We start from the raw sequence: 24,340 nt of genomic DNA, 5'->3' as shown, positions 1-24,340 counted from the left end.
CTGGTAACAGCTGAAAAAGCGCCCGACCAGTACCAGCCTGGTATAAGGACACTCTGAAACTATTCAAGATCCAAGAAAATTTGTCCCGAAGGATCAATAAATGAACTAGAAACAAAAATTCTAATATTCCACAAGTGCATAACGCCTGAGGGAGTGCCCACACGACCACTAGTTGCAAGTATCGGTTCCAGAGAAGAACATTCATAAAAACGAAATCGAATAGACCTGAGATTAAGGAAAAAACAAATGAAACATCCATCCGGATAACAAATAAAATGAAAGGCAGCACCCATCGGTGAATGAGAACAACAACAGGACCAGCTAAATAGAGGCCCCATTCACCCAAGCCCAGAAATGGAACCAAAAAACAAATAAAAAATAAAATGAAGACTATAAGGAGATTGGCTCCATCCCCTAACGTCATATCCATTTTGCCACCCAACTTCTAAGGCCTCAGAACCCTCTACCCACTAGGACTGGGATCCTCTAACATTGCAAAAACAACCCGAAGGCGAGCCAGCCTATAACGGAAGGCAAAATCATCCCTCGCCGGATCTACTGGAGACCTCGGCTCAGAGACTGGGGCCCCTGAAGCCTCAGGGGCCAACGTTTCCCCAGAAGGCCGAACTGAATTGTGCAATCCTACGCTCGATGGACCTAGGTTAACGGAGCACAGACAGTATCGGAGAAATACTTCACTTGGGAGATATGAGACCCCGCCATAGAAATGGCCATGCGGAACAGTGCCGTAACCTCCAGCAGAAACAAGCCACTCTCCGGAGGAGTGAAGGCCATAGGGACACCTGCGTGCGTAGCTGGGAAAGGGTTTTGGGAATGCACCTCACGGGTCATGGAAACCTCGGAGGCGGATGGCTCAACACACTCTAAGCTCCCAGACTCAGGAGAAGAGAGTGCTCTAGAACGGTACCAGGAACATAACTGATGGGCATTACCCGGGCCATGTCATATTCATAACAAGACACATCCTCCGTATCAGAGGCATCCGTGTCGCGCATATCAGAATCCTCCATAATCTTGGGATTACAAAAAGACAAAACTAAAAACAGAATTTATGTTTACCTGATAAATTACTTTCTCCAACGGTGTGTCCGGTCCACGGCGTCATCCTTACTTGTGGGATATTCTCTTCCCCAACAGGAAATGGCAAAGAGCCCAGCAAAGCTGGTCACATGATCCCTCCTAGGCTCCGCCTACCCCAGTCATTCGACCGACGTTAAGGAGGAATATTTGCATAGGAGAAACCATATGATACCGTGGTGACTGTAGTTAAAGAAAATAAATTATCAGACCTGATTAAAAAACCAGGGCGGGCCGTGGACCGGACACACCGTTGGAGAAAGTAATTTATCAGGTAAACATAAATTCTGTTTTCTCCAACATAGGTGTGTCCGGTCCACGGCGTCATCCTTACTTGTGGGAACCAATACCAAAGCTTTAGGACACGGATGAAGGGAGGGAGCAAATCAGGTCACCTAAATGGAAGGCACCACGGCTTGCAAAACCTTTCTCCCAAAAATAGCCTCAGAAGAAGCAAAAGTATCAAACTTGTAAAATTTGGTAAAAGTGTGCAGTGAAGACCAAGTCGCTGCCCTACATATCTGATCAACAGAAGCCTCGTTCTTGAAGGCCCATGTGGAAGCCACAGCCCTAGTGGAATGAGCTGTGATTCTTTCAGGAGGCTGCCGTCCGGCAGTCACATAAGCCAATCTGATGATGCTTTTAATCCAAAAAGAGAGAGAGGTAGAAGTTGCTTTTTGACCTCTCCTTTTACCAGAATAAACAACAAACAAGGAAGATGTTTGTCTAAAATCCTTTGTAGCATCTAAATAGAATTTTAGAGCGCGAACAACATCCAAATTGTGCAACAAACGTTCCTTCTTCGAAACTGGTTTCGGACACAAAGAAGGTACGACTATCTCCTGGTTAATGTTTTTGTTAGAAACAACTTTTGGAAGAAAACCAGGTTTAGTACGTAAAACCACCTTATCTGCATGGAACACCAGATAAGGAGGAGAACACTGCAGAGCAGAAAATTCTGAAACTCTTCTAGCAGAAGAAATTGCAACCAAAAACAAAACTTTCCAAGATAATAACTTAATATCAACGGAATGTAAGGGTTCAAACGGAACCCCCTGAAGAACTGAAAGAACTAAGTTGAGACTCCAAGGAGGAGTCAAAGGTTTGTAAACAGGCTTGATTCTAACCAGAGCCTGAACAAAGGCTTGAACATCTGGCACAGCTGCCAGCTTTTTGTGAAGTAACACAGACAAGGCAGAAATCTGTCCCTTCAAGGAACTTGCAGATAATCCTTTCTCCAATCCTTCTTGAAGAAAGGATAGAATCTTAGGAATCTTTACCTTGTCCCAAGGGAATCCTTTAGATTCACACCAACAGATATATTTTTTCCATATTTTGTGGTAAATTTTTCTAGTTACAGGCTTTCTGGCCTGAACAAGAGTATCAATAACAGAATCTGAGAACCCTCGTTTTGATAAGATCAAGCGTTCAATCTCCAAGCAGTCAGCTGGAGTGAGATCAGATTCGGATGTTCGAACGGACCTTGAACAAGAAGGTCTCGTCTCAAAGGTAGCTTCCATGGTGGAGCCGATGACATATTCACCAGATCTGCATACCAAGTCCTGCGTGGCCACGCAGGAGCTATCAAGATCACCGACGCCCTCTCTTGATTGATCCTGGCTACCAGCCTGGGGATGAGAGGAAACGGCGGGAATACATAAGCTAGTTTGAAGGTCCAAGGTGCTACTAGTGCATCTACTAGAGTCGCCTTGGGATCCCTGGATCTGGACCCGTAGCAAGGAACCTTGAAGTTCTGACGAGAGGCCATCAGATCCATGTCTGGAATGCCCCACAGTTGAGTAATTTGGGCAAAGATTTCCGGATGGAGTTCCCACTCCCCCGGATGTAATGTCTGACGACTCAGAAAATCCGCTTCCCAATTTTCCACTCCTGGGATGTGGATTGCAGATAGGTGGCAGGAGTGAGTCTCCGCCCATTGAATGATTTTGGTCACTTCTTCCATCGCCAGGGAACTCCTTGTTCCCCCCTGATGGTTGATGTACGCAACAGTCGTCATGTTGTCTGATTGAAACCGTATGAACTTGGCCTTTGCTAGCTGAGGCCAAGCCTTGAGAGCATTGAATATCGCTCTCAGTTCCAGAATATTTATCGGTAGAAGAGATTCTTCCCGAGACCAAAGACCCTGAGCTTTCAGGGGTCCCCAGACCGCGCCCCAGCCCATCAGACTGGCGTCGGTCGTGACAATGACCCACTCTGGTCTGCGGAAGGTCATCCCTTGTGACAGGTTGTCCAGGGACAGCCACCAACGGAGTGAGTCTCTGGTCCTCTGATTTACTTGTATCTTCGGAGACAAGTCTGTATAGTCCCCATTCCACTGACTGAGCATGCACAGTTGTAATGGTCTTAGATGAATGCGCGCAAAAGGAACTATGTCCATTGCCGCTACCATCAAACCTATTACTTCCATGCACTGCGCTATGGAAGGAAGAGGAACGGAATGAAGTGTTTGACAAGAGTTTAGAAGTTTTGTTTTTCTGGCCTCTGTCAGAAAAATCCTCATTTCTAAGGAGTCTATTATTGTTCCCAAGAAGGGAACCCTTGTCGACGGAGATAGAGAACTCTTTTCCACGTTCACTTTCCATCCGTGAGATCTGAGAAAGGCCAGGACTATGTCCGTGTGAGCCTTTGCTTGAGGAAGGGACGACGCTTGAATCAGAATGTCGTCCAAGTAAGGAACTACTGCAATGCCCCTTGGTCTTAGTACCGCTAGAAGGGACCCTAGTACCTTTGTGAAAATCCTTGGAGCAGTGGCTAATCCGAAAGGAAGCGCCACGAACTGGTAATGCTTGTCCAGGAATGCGAACCTTAGGAACCGATGATGTTCCTTGTGGATAGGAATATGTAGATACGCATCCTTTAAATCCACTGTGGTCATGAATTGACCTTCCTGGATGGAAGGAAGAATTGTTCGAATGGTTTCCATTTTGAACGATGGAACCTTGAGAAACTTGTTTAAGATCTTGAGATCTAAGATTGGTCTGAACGTTCCCTCTTTTTTGGGAACTATGAACAGATTGGAGTAGAACCCCATCCCTTGTTCTCCTAATGGAACAGGATGAATCACTCCCATTTTTAACAGGTCTTCTACACAATGTAAGAATGCCTGTCTCTTTATATGGTCTGAAGACAATTGAGACCTGTGGAACCTCCCCCTTGGGGGAAGCCCCTTGAATTCCAGAAGATAACCTTGGGAGACTATTTCTAGTGCCCAAGGATCCAGAACATCTCTTGCCCAAGCCTGAGCAAAGAGAGAGAGTCTGCCCCCCACCAGATCCGGTCCCGGATCGGGGGCCAACATTTCATGCTGTCTTGGTAGCAGTGGCAGGTTTCTTGGCCTGCTTTCCCTTGTTCCAGCCTTGCATTGGTCTCCAGGCTGGCTTGGCTTGAGAAGTATTACCATCTTGCTTAGAGGACGTAGCACTTGGGGCTGGTCCGTTTCTACGAAAGGGACGAAAATTAGGTTTATTTTTGGCCTTGAAAGACCTATCCTGAGGAAGGGCGTGGCCCTTACCCCCAGTGATATCAGAGATAATCTCTTTCAAGTCAGGGCCAAACAGCGTTTTCCCCTTGAAAGGAATGTTAAGTAGTTTGTTCTTGGAAGACGCATCCGCTGACCAAGATTTCAACCAAAGCGCTCTGCGCGCCACAATAGCAAACCCAGAATTTTTCGCCGCTAACCTAGCCAATTGCAAAGTGGCGTCTAGGGTGAAAGAATTGGCCAATTTGAGAGCACGGATTCTGTCCATAATCTCCTCATAAGGAGGAGAATCACTATCGATCGCCTTTACTAGCTCATCGAACCAGAAACACGCGGCTGTAGTGACAGGGACAATGCATGAAATTGGTTGTAGAAGGTAACCTTGCTGAACAAACATCTTTTTAAGCAAACCTAATTTTTTATCCATAGGATCTTTGAAAGCACAACTATCTTCTATGGGTATAGTGGTGCGTTTGTTTAAAGTAGAAATCGCTCCCTCGACCTTGGGGACTGTCTGCCATAAGTCCTTTCTGGGGTCGACCATAGGAAACAATTTTTTAAATATGGGGGGAGGGACGAAAGGTATACCGGGCCTTTCCCATTCTTTATTTACAATGTCCGCCACCCGCTTGGGTATAGGAAACGCTTCTGGGAGCCCCGGGACCTCTAGGAACTTGTCCATTTTACATAGTTTCTCTGGGATGATCAAATTCTCACAATCATCCAGAGTGGATAATACCTCCTTAAGCAGAGCGCGGAGATGTTCCAACTTAAATTTAAATGTAATCCCATCGGGTTCAGCTTGTTGAGAAATTTTCCCTGAATCTGAAATTTCTCCCTCAGACAAAACCTCCCTGGCCCCCTCAGACTGGTGTAGGGGCATTTCAGAACCATTATCATCAGCGTCCCCATGCTCTTCAGTATCTAAAACAGAGCAGTCGCGCTTGCGCTGATAAGTGGGCATTTTGGCTAAAATGTTTTTGATAGAATTATCCATTACAGCCGTTAATTGTTGCATAGTAAGGAGTATTGGCGCGCTAGATGTACTAGGGGCCTCCTGAGTGGGCAAGACTGGTGTAGACGAAGGAGGGAATGATGCAGTACCATGCTTACTCCCCTCACTTGAGGAATCATCTTGGGCATCATTTTCAGTGTCACATAAATCACATCTATTTAAATGAGAAGGAACCTTGGCTTCCCCACATTCAGAACACAGTCTATCTGGTAGTTCAGACATGTTAAACAGGCATAAACTTGATAACAAAGTACAAAAAACGTTTTAAAATAAAACCGTTACTGTCACTTTAAATTTTAAACTGAACACACTTTATTACTGCAATTGCGAAAAAGTATGAAGGAATTGTTCAAAATTCACCAAAATTTCACCACAGTGTCTTAAAGCCTTAAAAGTATTGCACACCAAATTTGGAAGCTTTAACCCTTAAAATAACGGAACCTGAGCCGTTTTTATCTTTAACCCCTTTACAGTCCCTGGTATCTGCTTTGCTGAGACCCAACCAAGCCCAAAGGGGAATACGATACCAAATGACGCCTTCAGAAAGTCTTTTCTATGTATCAGAGCTCCTCACACATGCGACTGCATGTCATGCTTCTCAAAAACAAGTGCGCAATACCGGCGCGAAAATGAGGCTCTGCCTATGATTAGGGAAAGCCCCTAGAGAATAAGGTGTCTAAAACAGTGCCTGCCGATATTATTTTACAAAAATACCCAGATTAAATGATTCCTCAAGGCTAAATATGTGTATATATGAATCGATTTAGCCCAGAAAATGTCTACAGTCTTAATAAGCCCTTGTGAAGCCCTTATTTACTGTCTGAATAAAAATGGCTTACCGGATCCCATAGGGAAAATGACAGCTTCCAGCATTACATCGTCTTGTTAGAATGTGTCATACCTCAAGCAGCAAAAGACTGCTCACTGTTCCCCCAACTGAAGTTAATTCCTCTCAACAGTCCTGTGTGGAACAGCCAAGGATTTTAGTAACGGTTGCTAAAATCATTTTCCTCTTACAAACAGAAATCTTCATCTCTTTTCTGTTTCAGAGTAAATAGTACATACCAGCACTATTTTAAAATAACAAACTCTTGATTGAATAAAAAAACTACAGTTAAACACTAAAAAACTCTAATCCATCTCCGTGGAGATGTTGCCTGTACAACGGCAAAGAGAATGACTGGGGTAGGCGGAGCCTAGGAGGGATCATGTGACCAGCTTTGCTGGGCTCTTTGCCATTTCCTGTTGGGGAAGAGAATATCCCACAAGTAAGGATGACGCCGTGGACCGGACACACCTATGTTGGAGAAAAGGCACACTTTGACACCCCCAATGGCTGGGGCACTCACCACCTCCTGTGAACCAGACAACTCACCAGCTAGACTCTCTCGGTCGCACACAGTCAGCATACTGAAGTGAAAAAACAACGTAACTGCACCCGTCACAAGGTGCACCGTGCCAGTCACAAAAAGGGTGCGCAATCTTGAGAGATTGCGTCCTAAAAAGGCTGTTATGTTCCATAAAGGCAGAGAGCCTAAGTATAGCTACGCATTGCAGATAGAACCACATAAACACGATTAAAGTCCCCCCTGTTCAATAACCTCCCATCAAGAGCTATTAACCCATGGTTCCTCATTTAAGATAAAAGGAGTCCCACTGGGACCCTACCTTGTTTCTTTAACAATACATCAAATATTGAAATAAAATGAAACAATCTTACCGGAATCTACGCCGTGGAACAGGAACACGGCCCTTCAAGTGTGACAGATAGTAGCCTTGCTTCTGACATGGACTTGAGTAAAGAAAGGTAGGCAGTAAAACTCGTCAACGCTGATTACCAAGGAGCTGTTAATATGAGTCGGGATGGGTTTGCAGGAAAATTCTCCCTGCATCTCTGGACTATAACTTTCATCCATGCTCTCACTGAGAGGCTGACAGGATTACTTAAAACTCCAGTCCCATTGCGAAGAGTACTACCCTCCATAAGAAACTATCTTGAACTTCTGTACACTTCTCTGCCAACCTCCTGTGACGAAAGGCAAAGAATGATTGGGGGATGAGGGAAGTGGGGGAGGTATTTAAGCCTTTGGCTGGGGTGTCTTTGCCTCCTGGTGGCAAGGTTCTAAATTACCAAAAGTAATAAATGCAGCTATGGACTCATCCCTTTTAAGGAGAAAAATATATATATATATATATATATATATAATTTTTTCTGGTTTCTGCAGTGTAGGATCCCCCTTACCCTCCAACCTCAGATCCCTTCCAAACAGCCCTCTAACCCTCCTCTAACTAGTGCCCGCCATCTAAGATACTGGCAGCTGTCTGTCCCTTTAAGTGTCAGTTTTGGGGCTGTTTAAAAAAAAACCAAAAAAAAAAACCCCACATACTTTAGTTTACAGAAATATCCAACAAATGTATTCTGAGGGAAAAAAGCAGCTTAATTATAAAACAAAATAACACTGAATATTGTCTAACCTGAGGTTTTCTATCTTGCTCTTCTTCCTCTTCCTGGCTTCCATGCCCAGCATCTTCCTCACCATCCACCTGCTTTTCTTCTGCTGTAAGATCAATTACAGTAATCAAACTTTCTGCAATTTACTTTTCAACGTCATTACACACTGCACACCTAACTCTGGGTAAAGTCACAATTGCAAAAACATCTGATTATTAAAGAATAAAAATAAAAACATTCTAGGAAGTTATATTCAGAAAAACAAACACAATGATGAGATATATATTATACACAAAACATATTTACTTCATTATCTGATTATTATTTTTTTATGGTTATCTAAATTCTTAAATGTTAAAAGGGACATTAAACACTTTGAGATGGTTATATAAAATGATAAATATAAAAATCTGCAATATATTTTCATTATTTATTTCGTCTCCTTTTCATATAATTCCATTCTGAAATTGTGAGCTTTTCAGTTCCTGTTAAAAATGGAAGTGCAGAACACTGTTATAATCTAGTGACCTATTTATAACTGTCCCTAATTGGCCACAGCAGAGAAGGTAACCTAAGTTACAACATGGCAGCTCCCATTGTTTTATAGACACTAAAACTTTACACTTATTTTGTCACTATTTAAACTAATGAAACTATAAAAAAAAATACAACTACGTTATTCTCAGACTAATCTGGTCTTTGAATGCATCATTCTATCTAGCATCTATTTAGTGTTTAATGTCCCTTTAAGTTTCTGCTAAAAATAATCTTGCTTCATCTTTAAAATGATAGTAAACCATTTAGTTTGGCTATTAAACATTGCAATCACATCTATGCACCATTTAAAAAAACTACTAAGTTTGGTATAAATATTTAAACTAGAAGAGTCTATTTAAAAAAAAAAAAAAAGGACAGTTAACACCTTGTAATTACAAGACATTTCTGTTGTGTTACAGAACAACAAATCAGCCAAGTCAATGTTTTTATAACAAACATCCTTTTCATGACAATCATTTTTCTACAGCTTAAAGGGACACTCAATCAAAATTAAACTTTCATTATTCAGATAGTGCATGCCATTTTAAACAACTTCCCAATTTACTTCCATTAACAAAATGTGCACTGTCTTTTTATATTTAAACTTTGAGTCACCAGCTCCTACTGAGCGTGTGCAAGAATAAGTGTGAATGGCTGATGACTGTCACATGGTACGTGTATGCATTTGTGATTGGCTGATGGCTGTCACATGGTGCAGGGGGAGTGGAAAAAGACAACTTTTAAAATTGTCAGAAAAAAAAATCTAATACTCATTTGAAGTTCAGACTAAGTGCTATTGCATTGTCTTGTTATCTTGCATTTATTGATTATGCAAATCTACTGTGTTGACTGGTCCTTTAACTCCATCCAGCATTTCTCTTATTTTTAGGAGCCTGCAGACAAGGCTAGTCCCCATCATAAAGTATATTGTTTTGCTATCTGATAAAGCCAATTAGAGACAAATAAGTAGCAGAGTTAGCCTAAGAAGTCAGGAGGAGCATTTCAAGTTGAGAGAATTAGAAATTGCTATTTTTTTTTAGTGCTAAATGACATGAAAAGGGGGCACTCAACTACACGTATATAAAAATCTCAAGGTGTTTACTGTCCCTTTAAGGAAATCAAGTACAGCCAGTGCAAGCTATACCATGTGCCATAGCCGTCATATGGAAAGGGAGGTACAGCTTCATATTAGATGAACTGCCATCATGCTCATTGAAGAGAAAAAAACCCCATAATTTATGTAAGAACTTACCTGATAAATTAATTTCTTTCATATTAGCAAGAGTCCATGAGCTAGTGACGTATGGGATATACATTCCTACCAGGAGGGGCAAAGTTTCCCAAACCTCAAAATGCCTACAAATACACCCCTCACCACACCCTCAAATCAGTTTAACGAATAGCCAAGAAGTGGGGTGATAAGAAAAAAGTGCGAAAGCATAAAAAATAAGGAATTGGAATAATTGTGCTTTATACAAAAAAATCATAACCACCACAAAAAGGGTGGGCCTCATGGACTCTTGCTAATATGAAAAATGAATTTATCAGTTAAGTTCTTACATAAATTATGTTTTCTTTCATGTAATTAGCAAGAGTCCATGAGCTAGTGACGTATGGGATAATAAATACCCAAGATGTGGAACTTCCACGCAAGAGTCACTAGAGAGGGAGGGATAAAAATAAAGACAGCCAATTCCGCTGAAAAACAATCCACATCAAAATGAAAAAAACTGAAATTATAAGCAGAAGAATCAAACTGAAACAGCTGCCTGAAGTACTTTTCTACCAAAAACTGCTTCAGAAGAAGAAAACACACAGAGGAAAACCGGGCTCCAGCCTGCTGCGAAGCGCATATCAACGTAGAATCTAGCACAAACTTACTTCACCACCTCCACGGGAGGCAAAGTTTGTAAAAACTGATTTGTGGGTGTGGTGAGGGGTGTATTTGTAGGCATTTTGAGGTTTGGGAAACTTTGCCCCTCCTGGTAGGAATGTATATCCCATACGTCACTAGCTCATGGACTCTTGCTAATAAAATGAAAGAAAACACAATTTATGCTTACCTGATAAATTTATTTCTCTTGTGGTGTATCCAGTCCACGGATCATCCATTACTTGTGGGATATTCTCATTCCCAACAGGAAGTTGCAAGAGGACACCCACAGCAGAGCTGTAATATAGCTCCTCCCCTAACTGTCATAGCCAGTTATTCGACCGAAAACAAGCCGAGAAAGGAGGAACCATAGGGTGTAGTGGTTACTGTAGTTTAAATTTAAAAATTACCTGCCTTAAAATGACAGGGCGGGCCGTGGACTGGATACACCACAAGAGAAATAAATTTATCAGGTAAGCATAAATTGTGTTTTCTCTTGTAAGGTGTATCCAGTCCACGGATCATCCATTACTTGTGGGATACCAATACCAAAGCTAAAGTACACGGATGAAGGGAGGGACAAGGCAGGAACTTAAATGGAAGGAACCACTGCCCGTAAAACCTCTCCCCCAAATATAGCCTCCGAAGAAGCAAAAGTATCAAATTTGTAAAAATTTTAAAAAATATGAAGCGAAGACCAAGTCGTCGCCTTGCAAATCTGATCAAAAGAAGCCTCATTTTTAAAGGCCCAAGTGGAAGCCACAGCTCTAGTGGAATGAGCTGTAATCCTTTCAGGAGGTTGCTGTCCAGCAGTCTCATAGGCTAAGCGGATTAAGCTTCTTAGTCAAAAAGAAAAAGAGGTTGCCGAAGCCTTTTGACCTCTCCTCTGTCCAGAGTAGACAACAAACATAGCAGATGTTTGACGAAAATCTTTAGTAGCTTGTAAGTAAAACTTTAAAGCACGGACCACGTCCAAATTGTGTAACACAAGGATGGAACAACAATCTCTTGATTGATATTCTTGTTAGATACCACCTTAGGTAAGAACCCAGGTTTGGTACGCAGGACTACCTTATCCGTATGAAAAATCAGATAAGGAGAATCACATTGTAAGGCAGATAGCTCAGAGACTCTACGAGCCGAGGAAATAGCTACCAAAAAAAAAAAAAAAGAACTTTCCAAGATAAAAGCTTGATATCTATGGAATGAAGAGGTTCAAACGGAACTCCATGAAGAACCTTAAGAACCAAGTTTAAGCTCCATGGTGGAGCAACAGGTTTAAACACAGGCTTGATTCTAACTAAAGCCTGACAAAATGCCTGAACGTCTGGAACATCTGCCAGACGCTTAACTAGCTGACAATCCTTTTTCCAAACCTTCTTGGAGAAAAGATAATATCCTAGCAATCCTGACCTTACTCCATGAGTAACCCTTGGATTCACACCAATAAAGATATCTACGCCATACCTTATGGTAAATTTTCCTGGTGACAGGCTTTTGTGCCTGTCTTAAGGTATCAATAACTGACTCGGAGAAGCCACGCTTTGATAAAATCAAGCGTTGAATCTCCAGGCAGTCGGCCTCAGAGAAATTAGATTTGGATGGTTGAAAGGACCCTGAAGTAGAAGGTCCTGTTTCAGAGGCAGAGACCATGGTGGAAAGGATGACATGTCCACTAGATCTGCATACCAGGTCCTGCGTGGCCACGCAGGTGCTATCAGAATCACCGATGCTCTCTCCTGCTTGATCTTGGCAATCAGTCGAGGGAGCAGAGGAAACGGTGGAAACACATAAGCCAGGTTGAAAGACTAGGGCGCCGCTAGAGCATCTATCAGTGTCGCCTTGGGATCCCTGGACCTGGATCCGTAACACGGAAGCTTGGCGTTCTGGCGAGACGCCATGAGATCCAGTTCTGGTTTGCCCCAACGATGAATCAGTTGTGCAAATGCCTCCGGATGGAGTTCCCACTCTCCCGGATGAAAAGTCTGACGACTTAGAAAATCCGCCTCCCAGTGCTCTACACCTGGGATATGGATAGCTGATAGGTGACAAGAGTGAATCTCTGCCCAGCGAATTATTTTTGAAACTTCTAACATCTCTAGGGAACTTCTCGTTCCCCCTTGATGGTTGATGTAAGCTACAGTCGTGATGTTGTCCGACTGAAATCTGATGTACCTCAGAGTCGCTGAGGCCAAGCCTGAAGAGCCTTGAATATCGCTCTTAGTTCCAGAATATTTAATGGAAGGAGAGACTCCTCCTGAGTCCACGATCCCTGAGCCTTCAGGGAGTTCCAGACTGCACCCCAACCTAGAAGGCTGGCATCTGTCGTAACAATTGTCCAATCTGGCCTGCGAAAGGTCATACCTTTGGACAGATGGACCCGAGATAGGTACCAGAGAAGAGAATCCCTGGTCTCTTGGTCCAGATTCAGTTGAGGGGACAAATCTGTGTAATCCCCGCTCCACTGACTGAGCATGCATAGTTGCAGCGGTCTGAGATGTAAGCGTGCAAACGGCACTATGTCCATTGCCGCTACCATTAAGCCGATTACTTCCATACACTGAACCACCGAAGGGCGCGGAATGGAATGAAGAACCCGGTAGGAATTTAGAAGCTTTGATAACCTGGACTCCGTCAGGTGAATTTTCATTTCTACAGAATCTATCAGAGTCCCTAGAAAGGAAACTCTTGTGAGTGGGGATAGAGAACTCTTTTCCTCGTTCACTTTCCACCCATGCGACCACAGAAATGCCAGTACTACGTCCGTATGAGACTTGGCAATTTGGAAGTTTGACGCCTGTATCAGGATGTCGTCTAAATAAGGGGCTACTGCTATGCAACGCAGCCTTAGGACCGCCATAAGTGACCCTAGAACCTTTGTAAAGATTCTTGGGGCTGTAGCTAATCCCAAGGGAAGAGCTACAACTGGTAATGCCTGTCTTAAAAGGCAAACCTGAGAAACCGATGATGATCTTTGTGTATCGGAATTTGAAGATAAGCATCCTTTAGATCCACTGTAGTCATATATTGACCCTCCTTGATTAGTGGTAGGATGGTACGAATAGTTTCCATCTTAAACGACGGAACTTTGAGGAATTTGTTTAAGATCTTTAGATCCAAAATTGGTCTGAAGGTTCCCTCTTTTTTTGGGAACCACAAACAGATTTGAGTAAAAACATAATTTATGCTTACCTGATAAATTTATTTCTCTTGTAGTGTATCCAGTCCACGGATCATCCATTACTTATGGGATATTAACTCCTCCCCAACAGGAAGTGCAAGAGGATTTCACCCAGCAGAGCTGCTATATAGCTCCTCCCCTAACTGCCATTACCAGTCATTCGACCGAAAACATGCAGAGAAAGGAAAACCATAGGGTGCAGTGGTGACTGTAGTTTAATGGAAAAATTACCTGCCTTAAAGTGACAGGGCGGGCCGTGGACTGGATACACTACAAGAGAAATAAATTTATCAGGTAAGCATAAATTATGTTTTCTTCTGTTAAGTGTGATCAGTCCACGGGTCATCATTACTTCTGGGATACCAATACCAAAGCAAAAGTACACGGATGACGGGAGGGATAGGCAGGCTCTTTTATACAGAAGGAACCACTGCCTGAAGAACCTTTCTCCCAAAAATAGCCTCCGAGGAAGCAAATGTGTCAAATTTGTAAAATTTGGAAAAAGTATGAAGCGAAGACCAAGTTGCAGCCTTGCAAATCTGTTCAACAGAGGCCTCATTCTTAAAGGCCCAAGTGGAAGCCACAGCTCTAGTGGAATGAGCTGTAATTCTTTCAGGAGGTTGCTGTCCAGCAGTCTCATAGGCTAAACGTATTATGCTACGAAGCCAAAAAGAGAGAGAGGTAGCAGAAGCTTTTTGACCTCTCCTCTGACCAGAGTAAACGACAAACAGGGAAGACGTCTGTCGAAATTCTTTAGTTGCCTGTAAGTAAAATTTTAGGGCACGAACTACATCCAGATTGTGCAGAAGACGTTCCTTCTTTGAAGAAGGATTTGGACACAAAGATGGAACAACAATCTCCTGATTGATATTCCTGTTAGTGACTACCTTGGGTAAGAACCCAGGTTTAGTACGCAGAACTACCTTATCCGAATGAAAAATCAAATAAGGAGAATCACAATGTAAGGCTGATAATTCAGAGACTCTTCGAGCCGATGAAATAGCCATTAAAAATAGAACTTTCCAAGATAACAACTTTATATCAATGGAATGGAGGGGTTCAAACGGAACGCCCTGTAAAACGTTAAGAACAAGATTTAAACTCCATGGTGGAGCAACAGTCTTAAACACAGGCTTAATCCTCGCTAAAGCCTGACAAAAAGCCTGAACGTCTGGCACTTCTGACAGACTTTTGTGTAACAGAATAGACAGAGCTGAGATCTGTCCCTTTAATGAACTAGCAGATAAACCCTTTTCTAAACCTTCTTGTAGAAAAGACAATATCCTAGGAATCCTAACCTTACTCCAAGTGTAACCTTTGGATTCACACCAATATAGGTATTTACGCCATATTTTATGGTAAATCTTTCTGGTAACAGGCTTCCTGGCCTGTATTAAGGTGTCAATAACTGACTCAGAAAACCCACGTCTTGATAAAATCAAACGTTCAATTTCCAAGCAGTCAGCTTCAGAGAAGTTAGATTTTGATGTTTGAAAGGACCCTGTATCAGGAGGTCCTGTTTCAGAGGTAGAGACCAAGGTGGACAGGATGACATGTCCACCAGGTCTGCATACCAAGTCCTGCGTGGCCATGCAGGTGCTATCAGAATCACTGATGCTCTCTCCTGTTTGATTCTGGCAATCAATCGAGGAAGCATCGGGAAGGGTGGAAACACATAAGCCATCCTGAAGTCCCAAGGTGCCGTCAGGGCATCTATTAGGACTGCTCCTGGATCCCTGGATCTGGACCCGTACCGAGGAAGCTTGGCGTTCTGTCGAGACGCCATGAGATCTATCTCTGGCTTGCCCCAACGTCGAAGTATTTGGGCAAAGACCTCCGGATGAAGTTCCCATTCCCCCGGATGAAAAGTCTGACGACTTAAGAAATCCGCCTCCCAATTCTCCACTCCCGGGATGTAGATTGCTGACAGGTGGCAAGAGTGAGACTCTGCCCAGCGAATTATCTTTGATACTTCCATCATTGCTAGGGAGCTCCTTGTCCCTCCCTGATGGTTGATGTAAGTTACAGTCGTGATGTTGTCCGACTGAAACCTGATGAACCCCCGAGTTGTCAACTGGGGCCAAGCCAGGAGGGCATTGAGAACTGCTCTCAATTCCAGAATGTTTATTGGCAGGAGACTCTCCTCCTGACTCCATTGTCCCTGAGCCTTCGAGAATTCCAGACGGCACCCCAACCTAGAAGGCTGGCGTCTGTTGTTACAATTGTCCAGTCTGGTCTGCTGAATGGCATCCCCCTGGACAGATGTGGCCGAGAAAGCCACCATAGAAGAGAATTTCTGGTCTCTTGATCCAGATTCAGAGAAGGGGACAAGTCTGAGTAATCCCCATTCCACTGACTTAGCATGCACAATTGCAGTGGTCTGAGGTGTAAGCGAGCAAATGGCACTATGTCCATTGCTGCTACCATTAGGCCGATTACCTCCATGCATTGAGCCACCGATGAGTGTTGAATGGAATGAAGGGTGCGGCAAGCACTTTGAAGTCTTGTTAACCTGTCTTCTGTCAGGTAAATCTTCATTTCTACAGAATCTATAAGAGTCCCCAGGAAGGGAACTCTTGTAAGTGGAACGAGTGAACTTTTCTTTTCGTTCACCTTCCATCCATGTGACCTTAGAAATGCCAGTACTAACTCTGTATGAGACTTGGCAGTTTGAAAGCTTGAAGCTTGTATCAGAATGTCGTCTAGGTAAGGAGCTACCGAAATTCCCCGCGGTCTTAGTACCGCCAGAAGAGCACCTAAAACCTTTGTGAAGATTCTTGGAGCTGTAGCCAATCCGAATGGAAGAGCCACAAACTGGTAATGCCTGTCTAGAAAGGCAAACCTTAGATACCGGTAATGATCTTTGTGAATCGGTATGTGAAGGTAAGCGTCCTTTAAATCCACTGTGGTCATGTACTGACCTTCTTGGATCATGGGTAAAATTGTCCGGATAGTCTCCATTTTGAATGATGGAACTCTTAGGAATTTGTTTAGGATCTTTAAATCCAGTATTGGTCTGAAAGTTCCCTCTTTTTTGGGAACCACAAACAGATTCGAGTAAAACCCTTGTCCCTGTTCCGACCGTGGAACTGGATGGATTACTCCCATTAACAATAGTTCTTGTATGCAGCGTAGAAACGCTTCTTTCTTTGTTTGGTTTGTCGACAACCTTGACAGATGAAATCTCTCTCTTGGAGGAGAGTGTTTGAAGTCCAGAAGGTATCCCTGAGATATTATCTCTAGCGCCCAGGGATCCTGGACATCTCTTGCCCAAGCCTGGGCGAAGAGAGAAAGTCTGCCCCCCACTAGATCCGATCCCGGATCGGGGGCCCTCAATTCATGCTGTTTTAGTGGCAGCTGCAGGCTTCCTGGCCTGCTTGCCCTTGTTCCAGGACTGGTTAGGTCTCCAGTCTTGTCTGTAGCGAGCACCAGATCCTTCTTGTTTTGGAGTAGTGGAAGATGATGCTGCTCCTGCTTTGAAATTCCGAAAGGAACGAAAATTAGACTGTCTAGCCTTAGGTTTGGCTTTGTCTTGAGGTAGGGCATGGCCCTTACCTCCTGTAATGTCAGCGATAATTTCTTTCAAACCAGGCCCAAATAAGGTCTGTCCCTTGAAAGGTATATTAAGTAATTTGGACTTACATCAGCTGACCAGGATTTTAGCCACAGTGCTCTGCGCGCTTGAATGTCGAATCCGGAATTCTTAGCCGTAAGTTTAATTAAATGTACTACGGCTTCCGAAATGAATGAATTAGATAGCTTAAGTCTGTCTGAAATGTCGTCCAGCGTAGCTGAACCAAGATTCTCTTCTAGAGACTCAATCCAGAATGCCGCTGCAGCCGTGATCGGCGCAATGCATGCAAGGGGTTGCAATATAAAACCTTGTTGAACAAACATTTTCTTAAGGTAACCCTCTAACTTTTTATCCATTGGATCTGAAAAGGCACAGCTATCCTCTACCGGGATAGTGGTACGTTTAGCTAAAGTAGAAACTGCTCCCTCCACCTTAGAGACCGTTTGCCATAAATCCCGTGTGGTGGTGTCTATTGGAAACATCTTTCTAAATATTGGAGGGGGTGAGAACGGCACACCGGGTCTATCCCACTCCTTAGTAATAATTTCAGTTAGTCTTTTAGGTATAGGAAAAACGTCAGTACTTGTTGGTACAGCAAAATATTTATCCAACCTACACATTTTCTCGGGTATTGCAACTGTGTTACAATCATTCAGGGCCGCTAACACCTCCCCTAGTAAAACACGGAGGTTTTCCAGCTTAAATTTAAAATTTGAAATATCTGAATCCAATCTGTTTGGATCAGAACCGTCAGCCGCAGAATGAAGCTCTCCGTCCTCATGTTCTGCAAGTTGTGACGCAGTATCTGACATGGCCCTAATATTATCAGCGCACTCTGTTCTCACTCCAGAGTGATCACGCTTGCCCCTTAGTTCTGGTAATTTAGCCAAAACCTCAGTCATAACAGTAGCCATATCTTGTAATGTTATTTGTAATGGCCGCCCAGATGTACTTGGCGTCGCCATATCGCGCACGTCCCGAGCGGGAGATGCAGGTACTGTCACGTGAGGCGAGTTAGTCGGCATAACTCTCCCCTCGTTGTTTGGTGAAATTTGTTCAATTTGTACAGATTGACTTTTATTTAATGTAGCATCAATACAGTTAGTACATAAATTTCTATTGGGCTCCACCTTGGCTTTAGTACAAATAGTACAGGTCTCATCTTCTGAATCAGACATGTTTAACAAACTAGCAAATAAACTTGCAATTTGGAAATACTATACAAGTAAAATACAATGAAAAAAAAAAAAAAAAACGAACTGTGCTTGAAAAGCACTGAATATATGTAACAGATGAAATCAATCAGCTTTGTAAAACAAAATGCAACTTAGCAAAGGCTTGTACCCAGTAGCAAGAATTAACTAACCCTGAGGCATAAAAAAGTTAAAGAATAAACGTTTTTTATCACAGTCAACTACAATCTTACAGCTCTGTTAGATTACTTCCCTCAAATTAGCTTTGAAGATCCCTGGGTTCTGTAGAGATAAACCGGAACATGCAGGAAAAAACAATGAGCTTTTGACTGAAATTTTTGATGCGTAGCAAAAGCGCCAAAAAAGGTCCCACCCCCTCACACACAACAGTGAGAGAGATTAAAAACTGTCATAATTAGATCCAGCAACTGCCAAGTGGAAAAATAGTGCCCAAACATTTTATTCACCCAGTACCTCAGAAAATGAAAACGATTTTACATTCCAGCAAAAACGTTTAACATAATTAAGAATTATTAAAAAGCCTGTTGTATTTCTATTAGGCTAAAATCTTATATACACAGTGTAATTCCAGTGAAGTACCATTCCCCAGAATACTAAAATGTAAATTATACATACATGATATAATGTCGGTATGGCAGGATTTTCTCAGCAATTCCATTGTTAGAAAATAAAAACTGCTACATACCTTTTTGCAGAATAAACTGCCCGCTGTCCCCTGATCTGAAGTTTACCTCTCCTCAGATGGCCGAGAAACAGCAATATGATCTTAACAACTCCGGCTAAAATCATAGCAAAAACTCTGGTAGATTCTTCTTCAAACTCTACCAGAGAAGGAATAACACACTCCGGTGCTATTAAAAAATAACAAACTTTTGATTGAAGAAATAAACTAAATAAAATCACCATAGTCCTCTCACACATCCTATCTAGTCGTTGGGTGCAAGAGAATGACTGGGGGTGACGTAGAGGGGAGGGGCTATATGCAACTCTGCTGGGTGAATCCTCTTGCACTTCCTGTTGGGGAGGAGTAATATCCCAGAAGTAATGATGACCCGTGGACTGATCACACTTAACAGAAGAAATAAACGTTTTTTATCACAGTCAACTACAATCTCACAGCTCTGCTGTGAATGATTACCTCCCTCAAAACAAGTTTTGAAGACCCCTGAGTTCTGTAGAGATGAACCGGATCATGCAGGAAATACAATGAGCTTCTGACTGAATTTTTTGACCTCCCCCTCACACACAACAGTGAGAGAGATCAGTAAACTGTCATAAATTAAATAAAACAACTGCCAAGTGGAAAAAATAATGCCCAAAACATTTTATTCACCCAGTACCTCAGAAAATGAAACGATTTTACATGCCAGCAAAAAACGTTTAACATAAATTAAGTGTTATTAAAGAGCCTGTTGCCAGTCCCTGCAAATTAGGCTAAAGTCTTATGCACACAGTATAATTCCAGTGAAGTGCCATTCCCCAGAATACTGAAGTGTAAAATATACATACATGACAGCCTGATACCAGATGCTGCTACTGCATTTAAGGCTGAGTTTACATATCGGTATGGCAGAATTTTCTCATCAATTCCATTGTCAGAAAATAATAAGCTGCTACATACCTCTTTGCAGATTAATCTGCCCGCTGTCCCCTGATCTGAAGTTTACCTCTCCTCAGATGGCCGAGAAACAGCAATATGATCTTAACTACGCCGGCTAAAATCATAGTAAAAACTCAGGTAGATTCTTCTTCAAATTCTACCAGAGAAGGAATAACACACTCCGGTGCTATTATAAAATAACAAACTTTTGATTGAAGGTATAAAACTAAATATAATCACCATAGTCTTCTCACACATCCTATCTAGTCGTTGGGTGCAAGAGAATGACTGGTAATGGCCGTTAGGGGAGGAGCTATATAGCAGCTCTGCTGGGTGAGTCCTCTTGCACTTCCTGTTGGGGAGGAGTTAATATCCCATAAGTAATGGATGATCCGTGGACTGGATACACTTAACAAGAGAAAACCCTGTCCCTGTTCCTCCATTGGAACTGGATGGATCACTCCCATAACTAGGAGGACTCGTACACAGTGTAAGAATGCCTCTCTCTTTATCTGGTGTGCAGATAATTGTGAAAGGTGAAATCTCCCTTTTGGGGGGGAAGCTTTGAAGTCCAGAAGATATCCCTGGGATATAATTTCCAACGCCCAGGGATCCTGAACATCTGTTGCCCACGCCTGGGCAAAGAGTGAAAGTCTGCCCACTACTAGATCCGTTCCCGGATAGGGGGCCGTTCCTTCATGCTGTCTTAGAGACAGCAGCAGGCTTTTTTACCTGCTTACCTTTTTTCCATGTCAGGTTTGGTCTCCAGACCGTCTTGGATTGAGCGAAAGTTCCCTCTTGTTTATTATTAGAGGAAGTTGATGCCGCACCTGCCTTGAAGTTTTGAAAGGCACAAAAATTAGACTGTTTTGCCCTAGATTTGCACCTGTCCTGAGGAAGGGCATGACCTTTTCCTCCAGTGATATCAGCAATAATCTCCTTCAACCAGGCCCGAATAGGGTCTGCCCCTTGAAGGGAATGTTAAGTAGCTTAGATTTTGAAGTCACGTCAGCTGACCATGATCTAAGCCATAGCGCTCTGCGCGCCTGTATAGCAAAACCAGAATTCTTAGCCGTTAGTTTAGTCAAATGAACAATGGCATCAGAATAAAAGAATTGGCTAGCTTAAGTGCTCTAAGTTTGCCAAGTATGTCATCCAATGGAGTCGCTACCTGTAAAGCCTCTTCCAGAGACTCAAACCAGTACGCCGCAGTGACAGGGGCAATGCATGCAAGGGGCTGTAGGATAAAACCTTGTTGAATAAATATTTTCTTAAGGTAACCTCTAATTTTTTTATCCATTGGATCAAAAAAAAAAAAAAGCACAACTGTCCTCGACAGGGATAGTAGTACGCTTTACTAGAGTAGAAACTGCTCCCTCCACCTTAGGGACTGTCTGCCATAAGTTCCATGTGGTGGCGTCTATTGGAAACATTTTTCTAAAAATAGGAGGGGAAGAGAACGGCACACCTGGTCTATCCCATTAAATTTAAATGTAGAAATATCAGAATCAGGTTGCATCATCTTCCCTGAGTCAGAAACATCACCCACAGAAAGAAGCTCACCTTCTTCAGCTTCTGCATATTGTGAGGCAGTATCAGACATGGTTCTTAAAGAGTCAGTATGCTCTGCATTTTGTCTCACCCCAGAGCTATCTCGCTTACCTCTAAGTTCAGGTAGTCTGGCTAATACCGCTGACAGTGTATTATCCATGACTGCCGCCATGTCTTGTAAAGTAAACGCTATGGGCGCCCTATATGTACTTGGCGCCATTTGAGCGCGAGTCCCTTAAGCGGGAGTCAAAGGGTCTGACACGTGGGGAAAGTTAGTCGGCATAACTTCCCCCTCGTCAGATTCCTCTGGTGATACATTTTTTAAAGACAGAAAATGATCTTTATTGCATAAAATGAAATCAGTAGATTTGGTACACATTCTAAGAGGAAGTTCCACCATGGCTTTTAAACATAATAAACAAGGAGTTTCTTCTATGTCAGACATGTTTATACAGAATAGCAATGAGACTAGCAAGCTTGGAAAACACTTTAAATCAAGTTAACAAGCAAATATAAAAAACGGTACTGTGCCTTTAAGAGAAACAAATTGTCAGAATTTGAAAAACAGTGAAAAAATGCAGTAAATCAAACGAAATTTTTACAGTGTGTATAACAGGCTAACAGAGCATTGCACCCACTTGCAAATGGATGATTGACCCCTTAGTTCAAAAAACGGATAAAAAAAAAACGAAATAGACGTTTTTTAACAGTCACAACCAACTGCCACAGCAAGCTGTGGCCCTACCTTCCCCAATAAACGACTTTGGAAAGCCTTTGGGCCCTTTAGAGATGTCCTATAGCATTCAGAGGGCCTTTGAGGGAAGCTGGATGTCACAGTTTGTAATTTTAACTGCACCAACTGTAACTTTTATACTACAACAGTGGAATAATGTTTCTAGTCAAAATTTAAGCCAGCCATGTGGAAAAAACTAGGCCCCAATAAAGTTTTATCACCAAAGCATATATAATAACGATTAAACATGCCAGCAAACGTTTTATATTGTAAATATCATAAGGGTATTACCCCTGGGAGTAAGAATGATACCAGTCATTATTAAATCACTGTATTCAGGCTTAACTTACATTAATCCGGTATCAGCAGCATTTTCTAGTGTTTTCCATCTCTAGAAAAAATTATAACTGCACATACCTGATAGCAGAATAAACTGCACGCCATTCTCTCGCTGAAGTTACCTCATCTGTGTAATCCCCTCAGACATATGTGAGAATAGCAATGGATCTTAGTTACAACCTGCTAAGATCATAGAAACCTCAGGCAGATTCTTCTTCTATTTACTGCCTGAGATAAAATAGCACAACTCCGGTACTATTTAAAAATAAACTTTTGATTGAAGAAAATAAACTAGCTATATTTAACCACTCTCTCCTACAACGTCCTAGCTTGTTGAGAGTTGCAAGAGAATGACTGGGTATGACAGTTAGGGGAGGAGCTATATTACAGCTCTGCTGTGGGTGTCCTCTTGCAACTTCCTGTTGGGAATGAGAATATCCCACACGTAATGGATGATCCGTGGACTGGATACACCTTACAAGAGAAATATAGTTTTATGGGGACAGCCTACAGCTTGAATTTAGGCATAGTTCCATAGTGCGTCAATCTTTTATTTTACATTGATCATTGTTGGTTTAACCCCTTCGCTATCGGGAATTTAAGAGTAAATTTTGCTCAAAGTACCTGAGAATTTCAGCATTTTTACTATCACTCTAAACAGAAATAGAGCTTTTGATTTACCTATGAAAACTATATATACACATACAAACAACACAAAAGCATTAAAACCAATATGTTCATAGAAAGTTACATAACAGAGGCTAAAAAATAGCACTGCAGTTATACATTTCACAGATGTCTTGTGGAGACCATTGTCCCTTAATTTGCCCTACTTAAGTCATTCTATTAAGAAAGAAGCATTTTTGTAATACATGAATTATCAAAAACATAATTTATGCTTACCAGATAAATTTCTTTCCTTCCGGATAGGGAGAGTCCACGTCTTCATTCCTTACTGTTGGGAAATACACCCCCAACTGGCCACCAGGAGGAGGCAAAGACACCCCAGCCAAAGGCTCAAATATCCCTCCCACTTCCTCATAACTCCAGTCATTCTGCCAAGGGAACAACGGAAAGTAGGAGAAACATTAGGGTATAAATGGTGCCAGAATAATAAATAGAGGACCGCCCATAGACAAGAACAAAAAAAGGACGGGGGCCGTGGACTCTCCCTATCCGGAAGGAAAGGAATTTATTTGGCAAGCATAAATTGTGTGTTTTCCTTCGTAAGATAGGGAGAGTCCGTGGCTTCATTCCTTACTGTTTGGAAAACTATACCCAAGCTCCAGTTGACACTGAATGAATAAACGGGAGGAAACAAAAAGGAAGAGGAGGACCTTATTCTGAGGGCACCACAGCCTGCAAAACTTTTCTCCTGAAAGCTGCTTTAGCCGAAGCAAAAACATCAAACTTGTAAAATTTAGAAAAAGTATGTAAAGAGGACCAGGTATCCACCTTACCAATCTGATCCATAGAGGCCTCGTTCTTAAAGGCCCAAGAGGAAGCCACTGCTCTAGTGGAATGAGCCATTAGCCTCTCAGGACGATGTCCCGCTGTCTCGTAAGCTAAGCGGATGACACTTTTTTAAAAATATTTTTATTAGAGAAAAATGGGGAAGTCGGCTGGAGAGAAAGGGGGCGGACACCAGCAGTTTGTCTCAGCATACATAAGTTT

The 24,340-nt window shown here is 42.5% G+C and overlaps 1 protein-coding gene across 1 annotated transcript in view; it reads right to left on the bottom strand.

Annotated features, from left to right (window-relative positions):
* Positions 1 to 24,340, bottom strand: part of CANX (calnexin) — a 229,809-nt gene that overhangs the window by 22,351 nt on the left and 183,118 nt on the right. The window contains exon 9 of the mRNA XM_053719642.1: positions 8,088 to 8,170. Coding sequence (XP_053575617.1) covers positions 8,088 to 8,170 — 83 coding nt within the window. The remainder of the gene's footprint in view (positions 1 to 8,087; positions 8,171 to 24,340) is intronic.

The sequence above is a fragment of the Bombina bombina genome, chromosome 6 (assembly GCF_027579735.1).
Source record: "Bombina bombina isolate aBomBom1 chromosome 6, aBomBom1.pri, whole genome shotgun sequence".
Taxonomy (NCBI): Eukaryota; Metazoa; Chordata; class Amphibia; order Anura; family Bombinatoridae; genus Bombina; species Bombina bombina.
This window is presented reverse-complemented; position numbering and strand designations above follow the sequence as displayed.